The 18,787-nt window shown below is 39.6% G+C and overlaps 1 protein-coding gene and 1 non-coding gene across 5 annotated transcripts; both read right to left on the reverse strand.

Annotated features, from left to right (window-relative positions):
- Window positions 1-1,450: 1,450 nt before the first annotated feature.
- On the reverse strand, window positions 1,451-18,622 carry RWDD4 (RWD domain containing 4). 4 transcript variants are annotated; one of them, XM_036838749.1, is made up of 9 exons: window positions 18,329-18,619; window positions 15,099-15,179; window positions 10,475-10,584; window positions 10,222-10,369; window positions 8,485-8,602; window positions 6,516-6,565; window positions 6,377-6,379; window positions 3,174-3,249; window positions 1,451-2,879 (listed from the first exon to the last, which is right to left on the reverse strand). In XM_036838749.1, the coding sequence occupies exons 1-8, from the start codon at window positions 18,350-18,352 to the stop codon at window positions 3,217-3,219; spliced, it is 567 nt and encodes a 188-aa protein (XP_036694644.1). In that variant the 5' UTR covers window positions 18,353-18,619; the 3' UTR covers window positions 1,451-2,879; window positions 3,174-3,216. The 4 variants fall into 4 exon arrangements, with proteins under 4 accessions (XP_036694644.1, XP_036694645.1, XP_036694647.1 ...); XM_036838750.1 differs by lacking the exon at window positions 6,377-6,379 and having other exon boundaries at window positions 18,329-18,622; XM_036838752.1 differs by having other exon boundaries at window positions 1,451-3,249; window positions 10,475-10,580; window positions 18,329-18,617.
- Window positions 12,752-12,859, reverse strand: LOC118888100. The gene has a single exon (XR_005018245.1). It is a non-coding gene; the product is annotated as a U6 spliceosomal RNA (small nuclear RNA).
- Window positions 18,623-18,787: the final 165 nt, after the last annotated feature.

Genomic DNA, 18,787 nt, shown 5'->3' on the forward strand with positions numbered 1-18,787 from the left:
GAACTTCCCAGCTGCCAGCAGTAACACACAGGGGAAAATGGGCAGGGGTGGGGGTGCTTCCTGTCTATTTTATCACCACCATCAGCAGGTTATAATTTATTTTGGAAACTGGATTAATAGAGGAAACCCAGGAAGAAAATGATCATACCTCTAGAAATGGTGGGAAAATTGAACTAATTTTCTTATTTTTGGTTCTTATCAGTATGAAATTAAAGCTATTAAAATGATTTATTTATTTACTCAGGTATTAGCTCTTAGGTGTTCTCTTCAGTTCTTCATATAAGCAAAAACTGTAAATCTCTAATAATGAAGATTCTTGCAGGACAAAGTCATTAAAAAAATCCTACTCCAAATCAAATGTTTTGCTCCTTTCCCATTACACTATGCAATGTGGCTTTACTTAATTGGTCTTCAGTAATAATGCAAAATTAACGACCAATGTTATTAGCACTCTGAAAGGCATATTTTGTCTTTTTAAAAATTAACGGTTTTCATATAAAATTTGTTCCATCTTTTGTACACTTTCATCAGCGGCTTTCAAACTTTTTTCACCATTACTCACTTTAAGAAATAAATTTTACATAATACTTACACATAACACCCCCAAATACCCTTACAACATGCAGTGTATACTGGTATTTTCTGTTTAATCCTATTCTAGTCCATTCCATTAGAAAAACTGCTGGTAAAGACAATTAATTTCTTCACTAATGGATCACAAAGTGCAGTTTGAAAAACACTTTAGACCATACATCACTTCCTGATTTTGTCAAATAATCAAAAACACTGAAATTCAGAATCATAGATTACCAGGTAATTCCTACCAGATAACACCTCTTGTTCTGTTTTCATTCCGTGGGGCTTCTTTGGAGGTCTGGACTGAAGGTGGGTTCAACATTTCAGAGTGGATTTGTGCTCATTTCTAGCAGTTGAACAGAGGTTCTACCCACCTGGTACCACCCTGGCTTGAGGGTTTTTTTGAGATTACCCACATGGGGGAGGAATTTGGGCTGAAACCCAAGTATGAGATAACTTGTTGTGAGTGCAGGAGAGTACATGTATGTACACTGACATTTTCTACTACACCCAGAACCAAAGTTCAAGACAAGAACTCTTCCTCAGGGCCCCCATGGGGGACACGTCTCAGCCTCATGCATGCTGTGTGTGTGTGCATGTGTTATGCCTCCCTACCCTGCGTTGATCCTGGACTTCATCTCCTGTCTTCTGGGCCCCCTGAGGCTGTGAAAACTGAAGCTTCCAACTTTCATTTAATTTTTTAGACTCTGAGTATATCTTACCCTCTCATCAGTTCATTTAAAAAACCTTTTTCAGTCCAACATTTGGAACAGTTTCTAGCTGGATGGTACATCTTGTACCGTTAAGTCTGTGCAGTTATAGAACCAACAATTCTCTCTCAAGTGATGTGAAATAAAACATGTAGAAACATCACTGGGTGTAATTCAGATTTTATTGCTTATTATGTCATTCCATACAACTTTAGGTAAACACGTTGAGAAAATATACTGGGAGTATTAAACAGATGATGGCAATATTGATGAAAATGTTCAAGTGTTTTACATAAGGTAGTAAGAGGCACCGCTGCCACCATCACCCCCCCCCCCGAAATTTGTACATTTCGTATAAAAAGAGTAAAAATAGCTCATTGGCATTTAACTAGCATTATTCTTTGTAATTGATGAACCACGATATGCCTGAATAATTTCAGAATCTTCAGAGCAAAACAAAGCATTTTCTTCCACTAGCAGACATAGCAGTTTCAGTTTCTTTAAAAAACAAGCAAACAAATCAGCACAACAAAAACTATACACACAACCCCAAAACAAAAAAGTTGGCATATTCCAGTGGTCCGGAATTTTGACGTTTCTATCGCATTAATTCAAGAAATAAAATGTGATTCAGCATTTAAAAATGAGACAAGCTTCTTCACCAGTTATACTTACTTTATAATTGAAACGATTTAACTGAAGCCAATGTTAACCCAGCAAAAACCATGGCTATAACTCAAACTGCTCTTTTGATAAAGAAACTTCTTTAAAAGTTAACTATTCTTTAAAAACTCAGACCCGAGCTGCACAGGTGTAATTGAGTAACCAACAACTGACTCTTTCAGAAACCACAGCAGCAGTTCTAAGTGTTTTTGAAGCTGGGGAGTATATACAGAATCACTGTAAACTGCACATACACATCAGTAACTTCCTGCTAAAACAGCATTTGAAAGACCTCTATGTCTATTTTTACAAAGATGAGTGGGCTGAGACATACATTTGGATACTTGGAAAGAAACAAAGCTTGAAATGTGGTTTTATGTGAAACCACTTAGAAGAACTCAGTTATCAAACAACTAAAAATACACAACAACAGATAAATAGGAATTTATGAAAACCATTATCTCTAACAATATAAAAATTAAATATTAAGGCATCTTTTACTCCCATTTTGGTATATGCAGCAAAGAGAACGGTTTTAAATAGGAACCAGCACTTCTAGTCAAATGCTTTCTAATGTATTCGGCAGATTTGGTTTTTTTTTTTATTTTTCTTTCTCCTATTCCACATACCATTGAAAGCTCTCATGATCAAACATCATAACCCAAACCAGAAGGAAAGTATAAACATATTCATTTATTAAAAAGCAGTTCACCCTTGAAAAATAAAAAGGAACTACAAAGAATATTATGTATAGAGTTCAAATACTAGTATTTAAATTTCTCTGAAGCAATTTACGCTTCAGTAATTAAGAGAAGGAAGGGATGAAGATGTACAGACGAGAAGCCTATTCACACGGATCATGCTGTGAACGCACCGTTCACTCAGTCTTCTCCTCCACTGGGATGAGAATTTGAAAAGGGCTTCATACTCCTTTAAAAAAATCACATCCACCAGAATAAGATCACATAAATCAACACCGATGATTTATAATTCCCCATATCTGCCCATTTACAAAGGCCAATTGGCTTCATAAAGTATATTAAACAGTAACATTTTCACCTTTTATTAAGGCAAGTTTGTGAAAGTAATTTAATACAACCAGATCTCTTCATGAACTTTCAGCTTAAAACATTTTTTTACGTAAGAAACATACAAAAACATGGTTTTATAAAAAGCCACCTCAATACCAGAAAAGAGTAATGAAAGATTTGGAACCCAGTTTACTTTTTAAAGGATGCTCTTCCTCCCTCGTCTCCAATTCCAAGTGCTATTCATCATCTTTAGAGCCAGTTTTGCTTAACTATAAAAACAGATGAAAGAAATATTCAACAAATTTAAGCTATCATATTATTTGAGTTCACTATTTCCACATCATATCAAAAGTCAACATTTACAGTTAATAGAACAACAGGCAACAAGGTTCAAGTAACTTGCACCATCTACAGCTTCTACCATATGGAAATACTTTTCAACTTTAGCCTCAGCTACTTTAAACAGGATTCTTTGAAAACATAACCTCAACAGAACAAGAGAGGTAAAAAAATCCCTTGAAGCTTTCCAAGAAACAAATTGGAACCAAGAGTATACAAAAGGTACCATTTATAAAATGAATGATATTCTTCTATTTTTGTTTTTTTACAAATAATAAATTCTAAAATTTTAAAATTATATAAAACACTTAAGATTTATCATCTGAACTAGATAATTCTTACAGTTAGTTTTGAAAACGTGATACAAGTCTTAAACTGCGCTTCTCAAACATTTTGGCTCCAGGACCTCTTCCCACTCTTAAAAATTGAGAATCCTAAAGAGGTTTTTTGTTTTTTGTTTTTTAAAATATACATTATACCCACCTGCATGTGAAAGATGAGAAATTTAATTCATGTAAAAATAACAGGGGCTTCCCTGGTGGCGCAGTGGTTAAGAACCCACCTGCCAATGCAGGGGACATGGGTTCGAGCCCTGGTCCTGGAAGATCCCACATGCCGCGGAGCAACTAAGCCCGTGCGCCACAACTACTGAGCCCATGTGCCACAACTACTGAAACCCGCATGCCTAGAGCCCATGCTCCACAAGAAGAGAAGCCACCGCAATGAGAAGCCCGCGCAACACAATGAAGAGTAGCCCCCGCTCGCCACAACTAGAGAAAGCCCGCGTGCAGCAACGAAGACCCAACGCAGCCAAAAAAAAAGTAAATAAATAAAATAAATTTTAAAATAAATAAAAATAACAATAATGACAACCCAGTCACATTTTAAAAATGAAAAACTGCATTTTCTAAAACAAAAAACCAAAACTTAAAGTGAAGAGTAGTGTTGTTTTACATTTTTGCAAATCTCTTTATTATCGAGCTCAACAGAAGATAGCTGGGTTCTCACAAATCTGCTTCTACAGTAAGACAGATATAATGGAAAATGGCCAACAAAAACAGTCCAAGTACTAGGAACAAACGGAGTGAACACAGAAATGAACGTACTTAGATCCTAAACCTACTTACTATCTTAGAAAATTCTGGAAAACGCAAGAATATAAAAGCACACATTCCATTAGTGCTCTAATAGGAGAACGTAGTGATGGCATCATCACACTTCATGCAGCCTCTCGTAAATGCCACTGTACATGTGCGAGAGGAAGAGTAAAAAAGGCAAAAACATCTTACTATTTTGATGCAAAGAGTTTGAACCTGACAGTCCCTCCGAGAGGGCCTCCAAAGACCACATGTGGAAACCACTGGTTTAGAGTAATGGATTCTGAGTCCAAACCGTGTCTAGGTGGTAAGCTCCTTCTTAAAAATCTCTCTCCCATCTCCCAAGCTTACTGGATTATTTGAATTTTACTTTCTTTTTTGGCTTAAAATTCTAATTTATATTAAGAAGGTCTCTCTTAAAAACAAACTGGGGACTTCCCTGGCGGTCCAGTGGTTAAGACTTCGTCTTCCAATGCAGGGGGTGTGGGCTCAATCCCTGGTTGGGGAGCTAAAATCCCACATGCCTCATGCAAAAAACCAAAACATAAAAAACAAAAGCAATATTGTAACAAATTCAATAAGACTTTAAAAAATGGTCCACATCAAAAACAAAAACAAAAAAACTGAAAACGACACTTCTGGCTCTCGGGAAAAAGGAGCATGATCACTTGAGATGACCCAGATTATTCTCCTTTTCATGCTTGGCTGGGAGGCGCCACACCAAAAAGATGGATCCTTACTCTGATTGGGAGACAGCTCCTCTGGAGCAGGCAGCATTTTAAGGGGAGAGCAGACTTAGCTGGTGAGATAAATACAGGTGCACCTGGGACAATGGTAAGTATCCATCACGGATCAGTGGCGGGGGCCCAAGTCCATGAGAGAACGCCAGAGAAGCTTCACCCACACAGATGGCTTGTATAGGGTCAGCCTCTTCCCAGGAAGGCAAGAAGTAGTAAAGGCCGACCTCAAAATTTTGCGGGTTGGGTTCCAGACGACCGCAATAAAGCAAACATCACAATAAAGCGAGACACACGAATTTTTTGGTTTCCCAGTGCACATAAATGTTTACACTATACTGTAGTTTATTAAGTGTGCAATAGCATGATGTCTAAAAAAATGATGCACACACCTTAATCAAAAAATACTGTATTGCTAAAAAATGCAAACCATCATCTGACAATGCAGGATTGCCACACACCTTCAATTTGTACAAAACAGTATCTACAAAGCAAGATAAAGTGAACTGAAATAAAACAAGGTCTGCGTGTACTGTGTTTCTTTATTCCAGTTGTGGCTCATGGCTCTCTACTCTCAGGTAATATTTTTGTACTAGATTTTAGAAGCACAAAAATTACTTCAAACAGGTTCTATAGAAAAGGCATCCTATGGCCCAAACAGCTGGCTTCAAAATAAACTTTAAGAATACACTGCTTTTAAATTACCCATACTTGTGGGTCCTCATTAATCCTAATCTTGGATCATATTAATTACTCCACACAGCAGTAGTGACACTAATTGGAATGAAAACTCATTTCATGAAGTCCTAGACAGGGCATTAACTTACTGTATTAAGGATCAGTTGACGAGTAAGGCAAAAAAAAACCCAGAGAGAAGGGGACAAAAAGTTCCAAGTGGAAAGTAAACAATTTTCAACAACAAAAACAGAAAATCTTTCTTGACGATGGTGGGATATTACGTTTAGGGTCTGCCGTTAAAAAAATACTTAACTTCCACTAAGAAATCAAAGCACTCCTTTTCATGACTTGTTTCAAATTCCATATTATCTATAATTTAGAGTCATATTTTAGTACGTCTATTCTTAAGATGTACTTACATAAACAGGCACACTTTACTGTAGTTATAACTCATTTCTACAGATTTTCCATTATTAAAAAAAGAAAACCTAAAACTGAGGGTGTAGGGAAGAGAAAAATGTGAAAGATATTTCAAAAATACTTACATGCTGAAAGTGAAAAAGGAAACAGACATCCCAGTAAAATCCAAAGGTTGAAGGGGAGAAAATGGAAGATATAAATTTCATTACTTGATGGCAATAACTGTCACAATTTTTTGAAGACTGGAATATAAATATTACATACCTTCACCACATCAACCCAGTTCCAACCTCGAGGAAGTTCTCCTTTGTGATCTAAAGGATGAAAACACTAACTTTATATCTAAGACCAATCAGTAATATTTAAATTTAAATAAGATTTTATATACTACTCTACACAACAAATGTATTAAAAATTTAAATAATAAAAGGTCCTTGCTTACTGAAGTGAGAAGTTGTGTCAGTTTGCTCTTTTGTGAGTTAGTGCTCATGCCAGGAAGCAGGCTCAAGACAAGAGGCCTTCTCAACACGTCTGCCTGCAAACCTAAGAGGAGGCCGGGCCAACTTATTTACTAACTGCTGTGCTCTGATAAAATATCCATTTTTTAATCTGACATTCTTTAATCAGGGCTTTAACCTGTTGGGAGTGCTTAAAAGCAAGCGCAACCCTTTTATAAGAATTTATAGTTTATGAAGTAATTTCACTCTTTTAATAGAATATTCAAATTTGAAAAATAGTTTAATAAATGCAGTCTAAAAATTTTCAATTTAAAATGTCTTGATTTCCTCTTTGCTTGATATATCTATATATGCCTCATTTTATGAAACTTTCAAAATCTGCATTCAAATCAAGGACACTAACTGTAGAGTAAGAGAAACAGAAACTAACCCTGTGATTCTTATAGGAGAAAAGCTATAATATCACTGGAGCTCAATTTTAGATGCTAATGGCTCTTTTCTCCTTCATGCCAATAAGAATCTTATCTCACTGGTTACTGGTTATAAGGGGGCACGGGGACAGATCACCAATTTTGGTAACCAAAACTTACCCACAATGCCACGACTGTCCCATTAAAGTTTTATTTAGAATGCAAGTTTCAAGTCACAAGCTCCTGCACCATACTTATAGGAAGATAAGGACTTTTAGGTGGGCATCACCAAGGAGAGGGAGGTAGGCAGATAGTAATGAAAGGGAACAACTGTAGATCATTATGTGTGAAAGCAACAGTAACAAACTAACTGAAATACATGCTAAAACGTTCTGAAAAGAGATGAACCAAAATTCTAAAAAACAGATTGTAATGGCTAACAATTTACCGCTTCAGTTGTTTATACTTTAATCTGCTTTGACAGTAGGTATAATGGAGTCCCAGATTTTCTATTTCATAAACCAATACGATCGCAAAAAATGTATTTTGAGGGCCAACACGGTTGCTTTCTTTTTATTTTGCCACAAATGACATTAAACAAAACATAAACAACCAAAAACTACCATCACTTTATAAAAGAAAGGGTATTATTTTAAACCTCTTCACCAAAGTAAAAGGGTCACTTCTTTTAATAAAGGGCAGCTTGTAACCATACAGCAATAACACACACATACAGACCTAAGTATACGTACACACTTGTGTATGTGGATAGAAATATCTATACGCACACATGGTAATGTCCTCATTTTCCTTAACTGGGAAAAAAGTTTACAGATTGATGTCAATTTGCAAAGTTTTAGGTTAAATAAAGAAAAAGGACCAAATATATATTCTTAAATCTTGTTGTATAAGTAAGTCAACTACGAAAACATTAAATTATTTATTGTGTTAAGATCTGATGGTATACCAAACTTCATTTCAAATAAAAGCTATATTTCAAAAAAATTTCAAAAATACACTTATCTGTCATAAAGGTAAACAAACAGGAAAATTCCAAACATGTCAGAGAGGGTACCAGTAGGACACACATCTGTACACTATTCTAATGGTCTACAATCTTCAGACTCATTTATAGTTACTTTGCCACTTTACCTTCTTCTCAAATGTTTATCTCTTGTGGTAAAGTGGTAGTAAATATTTTCAATATACGTCTGTGACCTAAAACAGTCTCTGATCCAAATGTTCCAAGAATGAAGAGTATAGAGAACTAATCTTGTAAATCTAAATATACTTATTAAGCATCCATATCATACCAAAAAGCAATCCAGTTATGTGTGTTATAAAAGAGAAAAAAATAACACAAACCTGTTTTATCTGCCAGCTTACGTTTCTGGGCTTTTGAAAGTTGTTCTTTTTTGTCTTTTTTCTTACTTGATGGGGCTGTGTTAGGAGTTTCAACTGAGATGATATTGCTTATGGACGTCTAGAAAAAAAGAACAAATTCTTAGACTCAAGCCTTAACACTTACTGAATTACACTAAATATGGCTACATCCTGAAATGAGTTGACAATTTTTAGGTTTGTGAAGTAAAAGAATCCTTTATTATTATATTCATTTATTAGATCAGGAACCTTAGCACATTATTGGTTTCACTCTCCTAAAAGTTCACATTGAAGGCCATAATATTAGTTATACTGTTATAACCAGGTCCCTGAGAAACAAGATCTGATACCAGGATTATGCTGAAGCTCTGAAGTGCCAAGGTAATTTTACAATTCAGTTAATGTGCCATTATTTGAAAGTTAAATATGTCCTTAGAAAAATCACATATGCCTACTTAGAACCTCCTGGTTCCCAGAGGAAATGAAGGAAATTTTTTAAATATCTGGGGTCATGTAGTCAGATAGACAAAACTTAAAACGCTTACTACGTGCCAAGCATTGCCATAAATGTTGTACAGCTATCACTGATTTGATCCTTAGTACAATCTCACGAGGCAGATACTATTATAATCCCCATTTTAAAAATGAAAAAACTGAGCACAGAGAGATTAAGAAACTGCCCAAGGTCACACAGCAAAGGAGTGCATGCTCAGGGCCATGCGGTCTGGCCCCCGGTCCAGGATCTACCGCCCTCCACTGCTTCTCCAGCTGCCTCTCAGTGTCCACTTGTATTCATGGGGAACACGGAAGCCAGAACTGCTTGTGGCCTTTGGTTTACAAGACAAAACTCAACTGATACTGACCACTGAAGGTCTTGGAGTGCATGACTTGGTGCAAAGGGGTCTAACACATACCTGCTTAAGGTCATAAAAGATGATTATTTCCTAAAACAATTCTAGAAATAAAATAATTTTTTCCTGGGCTTCCCTGGTGGCGCAGTGGTTAAGAATCCGCCTGCCAATGCAGGGGACACGGGTTAGAGCCCTGGTCCCGGAAGATTCCACATGCCGCGGAGCAGCTGGGCCCGTGAGCCACAATTACTGAGCCTGCGTGTCTGGAGCCTGTGCTCCGCGACAAGAGAGGCCGTGATAGTGAGAGGCCCGTGCACCGCAATGAAGAGTGGCCCCCACTTGCCACAACTGGAGAAAGCCCTCGCACAGAAACGAAGACCCAACACAGCCATAAATAAATAAAAAATAATAATTTTTTCCTATTTAATGAAGTCTCCTTAAGCTGCAACACGTTCCAATTGAACTGTGGCAGGACTACTTACAACTAAATAAGCCTCATGGAGAAAGTACGTAATTTCATATGTATTTCAGCACTATGTAAGAAGTCTTCTATCTGAGCTTTAGGAAGACGTTAAATAAACTTGAAAAAGTATTTGGTTCTACACAGCTCAGTTTTGGCACACCCATGAAGTATTCTAGGCTTATGTGAAGGGTAAAATCTAGAGAATATAATTTCATTTTTAAAGATAAGTAGACACTAAGAAATCTAAAATTCATTGTTCTTATTTAACTCAGATGTAACCATCATTTTAAATCTAACACAAAGTCTCCCTCCAATTTTAAAAAAATAATAAAATAGTAAAAATGAATTACGAGCAGAGTAAAACCAGAACAAACAAAATATGGCGAAAGTGAATCCCCTGCTCACAGCGGAACAGACAGGACGGTGGTTCTCCATGAGCTGCTCTTTATTGTCCTTGGCATATTCAAACAACGTGTAGGTCATGGCCGTCCCGAGATTCACTTCCACTGCTTCCTGTAACTTGGCTAATATGCTCTGCTTTACAGCTGACGATCTGCAATGCACAAGAAATACATTGCTAAGAGAAAAGTAAAAGAGACAGTTACCCTGCCCCCGCCCCCCAACAAAAAAAACCTCATGAAAACGAAACACTACTCACATGGTGTTGTTAAAAAAGGCGTTCATAGATATGATTGGAGGTGTCTGGGGATAGGTCTCTGTCCAGGAAATCTCTATTAGGAAGGCTTTGGGATCACCGTTTTCACCTATCTGAAGAAAAGGGAAATCTTAGGCTTGTAAAAAGTGCTACAAAGGCAGAATATTAAATGATGATCTTTAAAATGACTTCTTTCTAATGCTCGTGATCAGATCAGTCATGTCATATGTTGAAAAGCTCCGGGGTATGGGCTAAGACCCAGCACAGGGTGAGGGCTCAGTCTTTTATTAGTCTGTCTTTTAACTCACTCCTAGGCTATTTTAACAGCTTTACCTGATGTCCATGGCCTGTCTCTCTCATCAGCCCTCCAATCTTTTCCAGCCCCCAGATTATGTCTGATACATGTATTTTTTTGTTATATCAAAGCTTTCTGAGGACAAAGATAAGACATCAACTATGGGAACAAGAAGAGAATGGACAAAAATGAAAATCCACAAACTTGAAACACCTCATTTTTGTCTTAAGTTTTCCAATTGCTAAATCATGAGAGGCTTTAAGAACAGGTAAATTGATATGCATTAGCACAATCCCAAGAAAGTAGAAAATGAAATGTAAAATTTATAGAAAAAAGGAAAGGGTAGAGAGATAAGGGAAAGGAGTGCCTTAGGCTGGACAGCAACTCCTGAAAAAGTTTTTAAAATTTTTAGGGACTTCCCCGGTGGTGCAGTGGTTAAGAATCCGCCTGCTAATGCAGGGGACACAGGTTCGAGCCCTGGTCCCGGAAGACCCCACATTCCGCAGAGCAACTAAGACCATGTGCCACAACTACTGAGCCTGCGCTCTAGAGCCCACAAGCCACAACTACTGGAGCCCACAGGCCTAGAGCCCGTGCTCCGCAACAAGAGAAACCACCGCAGTGAGAAGCCCGTGCACTGCAATGAAGAGTAGCCCCCGCTCGCTGCAACTAGAGAAAGTCGGCGTGCAGCAACAAAGACCCAATGCAGCCAAAAATAAATAAATAAATTTATTTAAAAAAAAAATTTTTTTAATTGATGTATAACTGGCATACATTATACTACTTTCAGGTATACAACATGATTCAACATTTGTATATATTGCAAAATGGTCACCACAATGAATCTAGTTAACATCCATCACCACACACGGTTACAATTTTCTTTTTCTTGTGATGAGAACTTTTAAGATCTACTCTCTTAGCAGCTTTCAAAGTACACAATAGGGTATTATCAACTGCAGTCGCCATGCTGTACATTACATCCCCACGACTTATTTACTTTATAGTTGGAAGTTTGTATCTTTTGATCACCTATTTGACCTGAATTTAAGATGTCTTTTCTATTTCTTTTGCTCTTCCCAGCTTTTTACTTCGAAAACTTTTACAGAAAAACTAGAATAGAACAATGAACACTCACTGACACGTATCTTATTCCCCACATACCTATTATTCCACCTGCCTTCTCTTTCTTCCACTACAGGACCAACTCCCTTTCCCCAATGTATGTGATTTTTTTCCTTTGGCATTTGTTGAACCATTTGAAAGTAAACTGCAGACGTGATGAAATGTCCTTAAACTAAAGTATCCTGAGAATAAGGACCTTCTCCTTTATAACCACAAAACCATTACCACACCCAAGAAATTCAACATGGATACAAAAATATTATCTAATTATAACTTATATTAAAAGTCACCAATCATATCTAAAGTGTCCTTTAACAAAGCACTCCCTCAACACCCAAATCCATAATCCGTCGAGGATCGTGGATTACATCTGGTTGTCAGATCTCTTTATTCTGTTTTAATTTACAACAGTCCCCAGTACCCAACCCACCTCCTAAATGTCTTTCATGACAAAAAGAACCTAGGCCAGTTTTCTTGTATAAGTCCCCAGATCAGGACTGACTGTTTCCTCTGTTCAGATTCAGACTAAACGGCTTTGGTAAATGGCTTTGATAAAGATACTGGGTAGGCGATGTGGTGTACTCCCCCAGCACCAAATAATGAGGCACATAAGATCTTCCGGAATCATTAGTGGTGACACCAAGTTTGATCACTTGGTTAGGGTGATATTCTCCAGACCTCTTCAATGGAAAGGTATCTTTTTCATTTTGTAATTACGAAGCAATCTGTGGGTGATACTACAAAACCATGTGCGTAGCTTGTTTCTCAACAACTTTTCACCCAAAGGTTTCAGTATCCATTAAGGATCCTTGCCTGAAACAATCATCACATTGGTTGTTGCAGAATGATGATTTTCAAATAAAACTATGGAATGATTCATGAATCAGCATCTCATTCTTGCACAGGGCAATGCTAATCTCTTCTGTAGTATTTTTAGTATATGTGCTGCTTTGTGGGTTTTTAAATACTTAATATTAAACATCAGTCAAAAGACTTAAAAAATTTTCACCCCAAATTGTTACTTGACTCACTTTTATTTTCTGACCACTAATGTTTTTATTCACATCTCCTTACCCTCAATCATACCCCACATCAATATAAGGTGAGGCTTAGAAATTATGTCAACTAAACTTCGGGATCTGTTGCTATACTTACCTAAGTTGATTACCTGCATAATGGACGTCATCAGTTTATGCTTGTGTTTTAAGTAGAGATAATTAAAAAGTAATAAAAGTGGTGGGTGGGATGAATTGGGAGATTGGGATTGACATATACACACTAACAGGTATAAAACAGATAACTAATAAGAAGCTGCTGTATAGCACAGGGAACTCCACTGTACAGTAGGAAAAAAAAAGAAATAAAAGTTACTTGCTTTATGCAATCACTAAATCCTTACTCAAAGTGTATGTAGAAACAAACTGCCACACGCCTCACACTGTGCGTTACCCAAGAGACAAGACCACTACTGTCTTCAAGGGAGACAGACCTTCAGACAACTCACTAAACTGTAGCACTATGAAAAGTTCCGAAGGGACAGAACATGGCATGAGGAAATGGGGACTATCGATTCTACTCTGAAGTCAGGGGACAGAGAGGAGACGTGGCCCACGTACGTCACAGAGGAGGCTTGGGGCAAGCATTAACGGAGGAGCGGGATGGATGATGGATGCGAGGTGAGGGCAAGAGCAAACAATGTGTCCCAAGACAGAGCATCAATGACAATGCAGCGAAACATTTAACGAGGTATCACGTCTAACAGATGCCAGCGCTAGGAAAGTCTGCAGACACAGTCCGAAGCAAACAGAAGGCACTGGGTGTCAAGCTGAGGGGTTTCGTCCTCATTCTACAGGAATGGAGAAACCTTTTTAAACAGAGGAGCGGGATAACTCATGCTGTATTTCAGAGAGCCGGCTAGTAGTAGCGGGAGGCCTAGTGGTGAAGCGGCACCAGGGAAGCTGCGGTAAGAACGGAAAGGGGAGAGTCACTGAGAAGGCTGCTAACATTGTCTGTGCAGGAACCCAGGGCGTGACCAGGACTCAGCCAGAACCGAACCCCAGGTCCTGTGACTCAGCTCACTGTGTCCAAACGTCACACTCCATTGCCCAGAAATCCATCCTACAGGTCGCATCAGTGTGTCCACCCGACAGGACACACACACGTCCTATGGCATCCTGGAGACTGTGTGCTCAGTGAGTAGCTGCTGGTGTCAGCACGGACATCTGGGGAAGCACAGGGGACTCTCCCATTTGCTCGGGGACAGGGGCCGTGGCTGGGGAAGTCTGCGGGGACGGCTGGATTCAAACAGAAGGGCCCAGGGCTTAACTCCACTGTTACCTCCAGCCATTAAAAGGCTCTGCTGTATATACGTGGAGTGGTGTAAGGACTGTGGAGCTTGAAAGGGAACTGAGAAGCATTGAGCAGAGAGGGGAGTTTCTAAAAAAAAATAACTATAAGGGATTTACTTCCTGTGAAGTCGATAACAATCATGTATAAGGACCATTTCTCAAACAATTTATTTTAAATGGTGACAATGTTAACAACCATAAATCCTGCATAAGTCTTTTATAAAAAAAGTTTTCCATACCACCCACTACTACTTAAAATCATTCAGATGAACGGTTTATGTTATTTATTTATAAAATAAAATACTGGTACTGTTCCACGTTGAAAACGAGTTATAAGCAACCTTTATTTTAAAGAAAAATTGACATTTCACAGACTCATAAAACATTCACGCACATTTCTAATACAGAATTAAGAAAATATCAACTTTTCTTGACTAAATTATAGGGTAGTAAAAAGAATGCTAGACTTGGACTAGAGACCTGGATTTTATCCCCAACATTTATCAATATAAGCTGTGGGAGCTTGAGAAGTTAGGACTGAGAAGTTATCTTTAAGATTAGAAGGTAAAACCACATAATTTCTAATGTTTCTTCTGTTTCTAACATTTTAAAATTCTCTTACAATAAAAACGTTTATCTTAGTTTTTAAAAGTTTCTGAATTAAGTTTTCAAAAGTTGAAAATAACTCATGTCATGGTGATGAGTTTTCATTTAAATGCTTCAGCAAATCCAAAGACATAATAAATGTAAACCACTAAATTAAAAAAAAACAAAACAACACCCGCCCCCAGCATTTTAAAAAGCAACTTTCGTCTTTTCCAACAAAGTAGTAAGTGCTTCTATTCATGCCAGGTCTTACCCTATATTGAAATGAAACCGGACTTAATTCCCGGAAACTTTCATCTCCTTCATAAATAGAACGCAATGCCTCCAGTTCCATCTGAAAGAAATGAATCACATGAGCGTTGTTTAGTCATATAAATGGATTAGAAATAGAGGATCTTTTGTTTCTGGTTCAAGTCCACTCAACAGCATAAAACTTGGCTGACTTACATGGCCTTCGACGTTTATGACCCAGGTGCGTATACTAACACATCACAATCCTAACCCTTTCTTTAACACTATGCGCCAGGCACCGCTAAGCATTTTGCGGTGGATTATCTCACTTAATTCTCACATCAATCCTATGAAGATCTTACTGTTTTCTCCTTCCTACTAGGGAAGAAAATAAGATTCAGTTTAAAGCAACTCCAGAGCCTGTGCTTTCTCACTCTGCTAAAGGCTAGCCTTGGGTAGAAAGAACATTAAACTTGCGGACGAGAAGTATGAAACAGAGTCGTTCCCCATGATTTACACATACTATTTATATTTGTAATCCCTACCACAGAAGCATACAAAACTTGAAAAAACACTTACGGACAATAAAAAGAACTTTTAAAAAATGGTAGTTAGAAAGAGGTTGACAAGTATCTATCCAAGATGGGAAAAAGGACTGCAAGAGAAAATGCAACTAGCAATCCTTGGCTGGAAATACTTCTTCTTTTTTTTTTTTTTAAATTAATTTATTAATTTATTTTTGGCTGTGTTGGGTCTTCGTTTCTGTGCGAGGGCTTTCTCCAGTTGTGGCAAGCGGGGGCCACTCTTCATCGCGGTGCGCGGACCTCTCACTGTCGCGGCCTCTCTCGTTGCGGAGCACAGGCTCCAGACGCGCAGGCTCAGTAGTTGTGGCTCACGGGCCTAGTTGCTCTGTGGCATGTGGGATCTTCCCAGACCAGGGCTCGAACCCGTGTCCCCTGCATTGGCAGGCAGATTCTCAACCACTGCGCCACCAAGGAAGCCCTGGAAATTCTTCTTATAACGCTGTAGGCTTACAAATGAGAAGACCCCATCACTGTTGTGATTACTGACAAAGACCTCAGAAGAGGTAAAGAAAAGAAAGACTGCACTTCCGCAGATATTTTAGTTTTCAAAAAGATGCATGTTGAGAATTCTACAAACTACACGATGGTGAGTTTGACCTACATGGACAATGTTTTAAGACAGATCATTAAAGAGTTTGCGAGGACCCAGCAGAGTTAAGGAGTAGCCCCTACGACTTGGCAAGAATATGAAAAACAAGATATATGTTCACAACCCTTCTTACAGAGGGTGACTGGATTGGTACATTAGGGAAAGAGACAAAACAGTCTACCTGGACTTCAGCAAGGCCCCATAGGTTTCTCTTGCTACCTTCACAGAAAAAACATATAAGAATTCAAACTGGATCAAGGAATAACTGAGATGAGATTAGAAAAACAACATTACTCAAAATGTAGTGCTACTCCTTCTGTCCTTAATCCTTTCCCATATTTCAATTAAATGACTTGGACAGGAACAAAAATTGGAGGCAGGCTTATCAAATTTGTGGATGACAATTTGATGGGATAGTGAATCACGCTGGCAGCAGAAGAAGAGATTTAAAAGCCCTTTAAAAACAATCTAACAAGATGAAACTTTACAGGGTAAGTAGAAGAACTTGTCCTTAGGTACCTAAACATACAGAGCAGAAGATGAAAGACAACTGCTCTGCATAAAGCGCTTTAAGGGTTTTTGTTAACAGTAAATCTAACTGTAGAAAACTGCAAAGCCCAAATTTTAAAAAAAGAACATAAATAAACTTATCATGTGTCCACAGATACACAATTCCAGAAGAGTGAAGGAACTAAAAGGAATGAACAAACGGAGAAGAGCTGAAAGGAACCAGTTGGTATGAGAGGAGGAGGTCTGAAAAACTGGGCAGGAAAATGGTGTTCAAACATCTGAAGGCCAGTCCTGTGGAAGAAGGTGCTATTTTCCTGTTAAATGGAGATGGCTGGTTCTCACCGCAGGAATTCAATTCAGTAAATCTGAGCTACAGTGCAGGTAACTGTTTTTCTAACAACCACCCAGAAGGTTCTAGGCGGTGGTCCACGGGCCAAACTTTGAGAAACCTTACACTATACGCTCCATGCTACACAGTAAGAACTGTTCACGCCTTCTTAGAAACTCAACTGGCAAGAGTATTTTAGGGGCTTCCCTGGTGGCACAGTGGTTGAGAATCCGCCTGCCAACGCAGGGGACACGGGTTCGAGCCCTGGTCCGGGAAGATCCCACATGCCGCGGAGCAACTAGGCCCGTGAGCCACAACTACTGAGCCTGCGCTCTTCAACAAGAGAGGCCGCGATAGTGAGAGGCCCGCGCACCGCGATGAAGAGTGGCCCCCGCTTGCCGCAACTGGAGAAAGCCCTCGCACAGAACCGAAGACCCAACCCAGCCAAAAATAAATAAATAAATAAATATTTTTAAAAAATTTAAAGAAAGAATATTTTAGAAGGATTCAGACATCATAGCTTGTTGAATTTTGGGTCTTCTTTAAAGGTAACTTCCAATCCCGAGATTCCATGACATGTGTCACTTGAAAGTGCTAACTTTCAAGCAGTATACTCTAAATGAAAAGTGAACTCCTACTTACAACTCTAATATCATATGATTCAATGTCAAAGTGGCATTTCACGAGAAAATACCTGAGTGTAAACCATACAATTCCGGTAGTACATGGATGGTCAAAACAGACTTCGTATCCGGATACTGGACAACTGTCAGATGGGTACATTAAATGATTCCTTCCACCAAGCAACATGTCCAGAAGACACTAGTGCCATTATTTCCCTGCACCAGAAATTTAACTAACTCAATTAACTTTCTCTACCAGCCAACAGATTTTAAAATGTAAAGGTGATTAGATTCCCAAGGAGCCTAACTCAGAACACAGGCGCTGAACAACGCACGGGATTTAAGGCGAGCCAAGTGCACCGGGTCGCGGGCCAAGGACACTCGCCCTCGTTATCAGGAGACCTGGGGGAACCCCAGGGTTTGCAAAACTCAAAACTGCAGTGCGGGGGAAAGGCAGAGGTGGTCCCCTACCCAGGTAGGCGCGCCGCGCCTCCCCGCGCAAGACACCCGCAAACTTAGGGCGCCTCAGCCAGGCTGTCGCCGTAGAGGCGAGGGCACGTGCGGGGCCGGGGAGGGGCACCGCGCCTGCGCGGGAAAGGATCGTCCACCCGGACTCACCTCCTGGTCCTCGTTGGCACTCATCGCGCCGGTCACGGGGCGCCTCCCGGGCGGACGGCGTTCGCGACAACGAAAATAAAGCGAGGGCAGTGGCCCGAAGGCCGGGGCGTCCCTCTTCCGCGCCTTGGGCTGCTGAGGCACACCCTTAGCACCGCAGACGAGAGTCTCGCGGGTTCCCGATCCCCGGGCAGCGCGAAGCCGTCGGCGGAGGGCTGCGAGCGGTGAGCCGGTAGCCTCCGCAACAGGAGAGCCAGCGAGTCGGAGGCGAGGCAGAAAGGCGGTAACGACAGAGACCCCGCCCCCTCCTTCTCGCTTCTCCTATTGGCTCATTCTCTCCCCGCCCCCAGCTCCTGCTCCTCTAGGAAGCGGAGCGTCTTCCTTACGCTTCGTGGAGCAGCGTAGAGTTCCGGGACGGCGATTGGCGTAGAGCGCTGTCAGTCAAGCCCAGGAAGTGCTTCC

This window comes from Balaenoptera musculus, chromosome 21 (assembly GCF_009873245.2).
Source record: "Balaenoptera musculus isolate JJ_BM4_2016_0621 chromosome 21, mBalMus1.pri.v3, whole genome shotgun sequence".
Lineage (NCBI taxonomy): Eukaryota > Metazoa > Chordata > Mammalia > Artiodactyla > Balaenopteridae > Balaenoptera > Balaenoptera musculus.

Bases quoted from the DNA above. Each gene is read 5' to 3' on its own strand.
- RWDD4 (XM_036838749.1), bottom strand. From the start codon at position 18,352: ATGAGTGCCAACGAGGACCAGGAG. The intron at 15,180-18,328 runs GTGAGTCCGGGT...CATTTCTTTCAG, and splicing joins GTGCCAACGAGGACCAGGAG to ATGGAACTGGAGGCATTGCG. The intron at 6,566-8,484 runs GTTTGTGTTATT...TTCATCCTTTAG, and splicing joins TAAGCTGGCAGATAAAACAG to ATCACAAAGGAGAACTTCCT.